The sequence below is a fragment of the Borostomias antarcticus genome (genome assembly GCF_949987555.1).
Source record: "Borostomias antarcticus genome assembly, chromosome: 2".
In the NCBI taxonomy this organism is placed as follows: Eukaryota; Metazoa; Chordata; class Actinopteri; order Stomiiformes; family Stomiidae; genus Borostomias; species Borostomias antarcticus.
This window is the reverse complement of record NC_140235.1, coordinates 26,407,800-26,414,534: the sequence shown is the minus strand read 5'-3', so window position 1 is coordinate 26,414,534 and position 6,735 is coordinate 26,407,800. Positions and strand designations below refer to the sequence as shown.

Below are 6,735 nucleotides of genomic sequence, written 5' to 3'. Positions count from 1 at the left end.
GTGAGAGAGAGAGTCGGGATGAATTCTCCGAGCGTTCTCCGGATTCCTGCGTCTCGGGGTCTTTGCCGGGGGAGAGAATGGGTCATATGCAAATAGCATGCGAGGAGAAGTTTCCCACAAGCCCACTGTGAAAGGGGCTCTCCCTCCCCATGCAGGGGCCCACTGAATGGGCCTTTTCTTCTGCCACAGAAAGTGTAGTGCGAGGTGGAGCGGCCAAACTGCAAAGGTATCTAGGCTCTTTCTCCCCCCTCTGGTTTTCTCACCAAAAGCCCCTAATACACAATAGCTCATTTAAGCATTCACCCACACAAACCCAAATAAAGCCACCTCGCAGCCCAGCTAAAGAGGCTAGGGAAACTGACTTGGGGTTTAAAACTTCTTTTCGGTGAGGGGAGCACCTTTTTATAGGGTAATGCTAGGCCCCCGTGGAAGCGGGCTAATCATTAAGCCAGCTTTACAGGGGGGGGGAGTGTGGTTGTAACTCGGAATGATTTGGGTAGTGAAAACAAAAAAGTGGCCAGGGACGTGCCTGTCGTGTAAGAGGGTGCAATCCGGTGACTGTGAGCATGAGCAGCATAAGGAAACGTCGCACAGGAAGAGACCAGAATAAAAAAAACATTCGGTCTACAGGTGTAAAAAATCGAATCAAATCTATGAGTGAATTGATGGTGATGCCTTGACCGGGCTTTAATCCACTTTCTCTATCGTCAGCAAAAACAATACTAGTGATCTCTTTTTGTGTGTGTGTGTTAGGCCTAACCCTTGTGGAAACCAAGTGGCTGAATCAACAAGTCTCTGCATGACACAAGCAGGCTAAATCTAAAACCAGCCGCCCGAAAGGCATCTGCCACGTTTGTTCTGCAGTGTGGTCACCTTCCAAACCCCCCCCCCCCACCAAGTGACACCCCCTTGTCACCTCTGCCAGTTCTCATTGACCACAAGAATCCACAGGGAGGAGGGCGACAAGAGGCTGTAGCGGTCAGAGGGATGGAGGGACAGAGGGATGGAGGGAGGAGAAGGAGGCTGACCCCCCCCCCACACACACACACACACACACACACACACACACACCGATCCATCCATTGAGGGGCCTTCAACACAAACACAATTGGACATGCTGGAAGCCTGACACAAAGGCATTGGGGGGAAAGTGAAGTCATACTTGAGGCACGCATGGGTGCCTAGGTCAGGGGGCAATCAGCAGCACCCCTGGCTACTGTGTCTTTGCCCCAGAATAAAGGGACTGGCAGGGGAGAGGGGAGGAGGAGGAGGGGGAGGGGGAGGAGAAAAGAGGGGGAGGAGGAGAGCAGAGGGAGGGGGGGGGGGGGTTTCTTCTTACTTGGCACTTTCAAACGAGGCTGTGAGTAAGTCACTCCGAAGCAAGTCCCGATAAATGAAAATTTCCTCCCGAGCTGGACTCCACGCACCGTGGGGTAGACCTTTTAAATGTTAACAGATGGCTTTTAAAACACTAACGCAGCGTGCGGGGGCCGCACACCCATCCCCTCTCCTCTAAACCTCTCTAATTTGGCCAAAACATTTTCCTTAAAGAACTGTAGCTATCTTAGCTTAACCACACTGGTTCTTTATAGTCCTCACACACAACTTTACAGCATGTGGTCACATTCAATATCATTAAGATGGGGAGAAATGCTGCTGCCGCACTAATTATGGTGTTAGCAGTCATATAAACATCCTCTGCAACGTCACGTGGCTTGTCAGAAGCCCAAAACCCAGGCCTGCAGTCTTTTTCCCCTTTATGGTGACATGATTCATTGAGGTGTGTGGGAAAGGACAGAGACAGTGGGAGAGAAACGGGGAGGGAGGGAGAGAGAGAGAGAGAGAGAGAGAGAGAGAGAGAGAGAGAGAGAGAGCGATCAAGGACAAGAGGGAGAACCTCTTTGATGCGTTCAAATAAATAGAAATCCTACCTGCACAGCTACACACACACTATTGAAAGTTTCTTTGAAACGCTGGCTGGCCCAATAACCTCACTCTCTCGCACACAGAGCTACAAAGCAAACCCAGAGTGGCTCTGTTTATTTTCGCTAAGAACGTTAATACCGGCCGCATTCCGCTATTCCCAAATTGCCGTGTTAAATTACCGTTGCGCAGAGCGGCACCGCTCCTGAGGGGAGCGGACTGGGGCGAAATGACAAAGGAAGCCGCAGTATCCCACCAATTGCAAACACCTGTCGTCCCGCCAGACTTTAACACCTCCGTGTTTACAGCTGTGACAGGAGCTCACCTTGATCTCAGTGGTCTGCCAGGCAGCAGGCAATCAGGCGACTCGGGCAGGCGGGCTGGCTAGGAGAGAGACCAATAGGCCAGGAAAGGCCAGGCAACCTTTTGGTCTAAGTGACTGCCCCCCCCCCCCCACCGCCGCCCTCCCCCGCCCTGTCTCTCATCAGTCACACTACTGCTTTTCTGAAAGCTTCTCTCACCTTATGCCACGTAAATTATGGTGCAGTAGGCCTAGCCTATATAGGTGATAGGTTGCTAAAGGCCCAAGGGTTGGTAGAGATTCTTATTATTCCAAATGCCCTGTGTGTGTGTGTGTGTGTGTGTGTGTGCGTGTGTGCGTGTGTGTGTGTGTGTGTGTGTGTGTGTGTGTGTGTGTGTGTGTGTGTGTGTGCGTGTGTGCGTGTGTGTGTGTGTGTTAGGAAATCCCTACACTCACCCCTGCTCGTGTTTTGTGTTGTTGGCCGATATGACATTTTTTTGCCTTTATGCACAAATAACTAAAACAAATGAGACTAAAACATATGAGGAATGAACTAGAAAAGTATTTATTTAGAAGTTAAATTAGACGGAACATGAATGATTACATGACAAAAAGCAATACGAACAAAAACAAGTGAATTTTATGCGCATAATCGTAGGCTTCTGCGCCTATAGCGCGCCTGCTGCGTTTCCAGTAGCAATCTACGTGTCATGGATTGGGCAGAAGTATCATTGTTCTCAGTTGCAAACGAATGAGGTCCAAGGTAGGCAGTAAAAGCACGCTTTTTAGCGAGGTCCGTTATCTAAGGTGTGTCACCCTGCATAAAAATCAACCGTCCGCTCGGACCAGTCACCAACACCTTTGGTCCCAGAGGTCCACAGCAACATGTCACACAATGTTAAAAAACAAGTAGCTAACCGAGCAAAGCAAGCGACTCCCGATAAAAGCAAATTGATAATGACAGCACAGTGAACCTGAAACACCGTTTGCTTTGCCTTTTTCTATACCTGCACAAGTTGCCATTTGCTGCGGCGCACAGGAATCGCTCCCCTTCTGCTTTTAAAAGACAAATCCCACGAGGCTCTGCGTTCTCTTACTCGTATTTAGTTAGCCGAAATTAGATTTAAAGATGCGTTTTTGCCGAGGTGTTTTGAAAGACCAAAACCCCGTTTTTTTCGCATCACGGTAAACACGATCACAGTTGCTTCGGGCTACGCTAGGTGGCTCAACACTTGCGCTGAAACAGTCTCCGTAACACATGTTGTCGGATAGGTACAGGAAAATTGCTCCTTTTAACAGTAAATGTAGAAAATTAAACCATAGCCTACCCTGTGCGTAAAAACATATTCACTATTAGGACATATTAAGTGCGATCAATGCACTAAGCTTGTAGCCTGCAGTATTGTCAAGAAATGCATACTGATAACACAAAGACACCCTTTCAGAGAATACTGTTTCATATTCCAGTAAGGATGCAATGCAACCATAACGATAACCATAACCAATTCAAAAAGCTATTGCCAGCATAAAACCATACCGAAAAGTGAGATTTACCCAATTATTTCATGCTGCTATAACGTTGCCCTGTATCTCAAAAGAACAAACACAGATGCCCATCAGTAGAAAAATGAGAGAAAAGTCTCAATGAGATTGTTGGGGTGTCCAACTCCGATCCAGGTCTCGCTCCCCCACCAAAGCTTTGTAAAAAATCTCTATTCCCAGCGCGCGACTGAGAATGTATGCGCTTTCCTTATATAGGCTGGGCTGCACACAAACAGCGCGTGAGGCAGCCCAGTCTACCACCCTATGCATGCTTGAGAAGTGTAGCCTACCAAAGACAGAAACGATGTAGATTATCACATTGATCTTAACTTCGTCCATATCCATGAGCATTAATAGCCTATGTGCGATAAGTTATGTCCAAGAATAAGAAAACGTCTATTTTGATTTATAAGGGTTGGCATTTCTAAACTTTGAAAATATCAAATGAATAACAACTAGCCTATGTCGTCTTCAAATATCAACAGCATAGAAGCTGTTATAGCCTAATGAATTCTATCACGATGCATTAGCTAGCGTAAACAGTAAAACATGAATGCATGGTTAGACCATGGCAAGAGTAGCAACAGTGTTCTATCGCTCGCGCTACCTGCTAGACCGAGCACGGAAAAAAGAACGAAAGAAACTGTTCTATTTTGCAAACTTGTAAGTATATTAGAGCTATAAACATAATTAGCCTATTCAGTTCAGAACATCAATGTACAGCTCAAATTGATTTAAAAACGGGCTTTTGGGAGTCCAACAACCAGGTATCTCCAGCAGACACGCCTGAGTTTGTTAGCCACGAATGAAAGAATCGGTATAAAATGTATGAATTTGAAACCTAAAAGAATAAACAAAGTAACACACGATATAATATAGAATGGACTGAAACGGGAAACAAAAGCGTATCCTCTGAACGAGGTTAGGTGCGCGTATAACGGTCCGGGGTGTACTGAACCGCTAGGCGGAGGGAGAGTCGCGAGCCAGGTATAACGGTACACCACATAGGGCTATAGACTGCGCTTACTTGCTACTTTCCAACACTTTCAGCCACTAAAAACGAGACTTTGATCATCCCAAACTTTCAAGAGAAAATATATTTCGATAGAACACCTCATAGACCACTTCATCGCATAAAAGGAAAGCCAGTTGAAGTCATTTTACTAACCGTTATTCCTCCTCGGATTCGCCTGCTTTCTGCGCTTACACCTGGGGCCATCCGCCATGATCCTTTCGCTGTGTCTAAATGCTGCTGGAGAGTCACCTCCTCTCTCGCCCCCACTCCCCCCACCTCCCTCCGCTTCACCTCCCCTCCCTGCACCTGGTTTACGACACTCTGCTTTACGACATTACCTTCTACACCTCCCGAACCCCAAAACCTCAGAACATCCATCTACCAACCCTATGTTTTCCCGGGCATCCCCATCAAGCACTAGGCTACCTCAGCATGTTTACGAACTGTAGCCTACTCTTGTTTCTATGGCATGTTTAAATTTAGATCCATCCATGGTTTTTCATATTTACATTTAAAAGTATCCAAATATGTATCCTTATTGGGACTTCATTCTTAGACCATCCTCATTTTGCATTAGACTCGGCTTCTTTTAGTCGGACTCATGAAAGATGCAGATTGTTTCAAGTTGTGGTGGGTGGAGCTTATGGCTGTTTGCACCTGTTTGTGCATGGAAGGATTGTGTCATGATTGAAAATAAAGATTTCTCTTCACTCAAATTGACATTTATAACTGACACTTTTATATATAATTAGAAAATAAAGATGTTTTAGCACCTTCATATGAATATATTAATATTAAACATGCAAACTTCAGGGCACCTACTGCACATCTTTGTAATATGAAAAGAAAAAAGAATGCCTGCATGCCATTTAATGTGTTTTGCAGTTGTTTACTTAAGTTGGGGAGACATTTTGTGTACGCCCAACACTCTTAAGCACCTAAACCAGTTATTCTATCATATACACACATTTTTTAGACCTCTCATCTGGGAGAGGGAGTGTGGGATGGAGGAATTCTGGGTCGAGCCACAGAGAGAGAGAGGGGGAGAGAGATTGAGAGAGAGAGAGAGAGAGAGAGGGAGAGGGAGAGAGAGAGATTGAGAGAGCAAGAGAGAGAGAGAGAGAGAGAGAGAGAGAGAGAGAGAGAGAGAGAGAGAGAGAGAGAGGGTCATGAGACCGTCAGTGCTGATTCAATCCTCCACCTAAAGAAAGGCTTCGCTGTTCTCCCATGCAGGGTTCACCGCCGCGTTAAAGAGGGCATGGTCATGCCAAAACAATCAGGTTTGACTGCGTCCAATTCTGTCTGACTCCACACACACACACACACACACACACACACGCACAACACATAATGATCACCGATAGTCTCAGGGATAAATTAGAAAAAGGGATCACATGCCCTGAGGTGAATTGTTTTGGAAATATGAAAGGGAGCAAGAAAATATGATGTTTATAGTTGGAGGGCAAAATGAAATGAGACTTGAGGTCCCATGACAAGCAATTATAGGTCACAGGGAGAAGTAACAGTTGCTGTGTGGCTGTTGGGCTATTCTTGTAGGGGATGACTATAGGGTTTCTTGCTCCCAGACCTGTGGCATGCGCTTGCAGTTGTCATCATGTCCATTGTGTCACCTTAGTCAAGCCACTCGGGTGACAGGTTTAAAGCCCAGCTGCAGGTTTGTAACATGGAATATAAGAGTTAGCATTTTTCAAACTTGCCACCACACTGATTGTCATTCAAATGACTGTGTGGGGATACCTATATGGGACATACAGCAGGAAGTTGAGCATGTTGAGCAGTGGAGTGTGGGTGGATTAAAGTGAGGACTGGGGACAGGGTGGTCCTACCTTTGCACAGTTTAAAGGTAAAGTGTACCATAGTCATTATGAATAACCTATAACCAAGACATAACCATCCCTCTTTAGTCAAACATTCCAGGAAACCTCCATGTTCA

General features: G+C 46.1%; 1 protein-coding gene across 1 annotated transcript in view; it reads right to left on the bottom strand.

The window, feature by feature from the left end:
* zeb1b (zinc finger E-box binding homeobox 1b) overlaps positions 1-5,001 on the bottom strand; it is a gene marked incomplete at its 3' end in the record, with an annotated part of 60,075 nt that extends 55,074 nt beyond the window's left edge. The window contains exon 1 of the mRNA XM_084454114.1: positions 4,935-5,001. Within this exon, the coding sequence (XP_084310240.1) occupies positions 4,935-4,992 (58 nt within the window). The 5' untranslated portion in view covers positions 4,993-5,001. The remainder of the gene's footprint in view (positions 1-4,934) is intronic.
* Between the last annotated feature and the right edge of the window lie 1,734 nt (positions 5,002-6,735).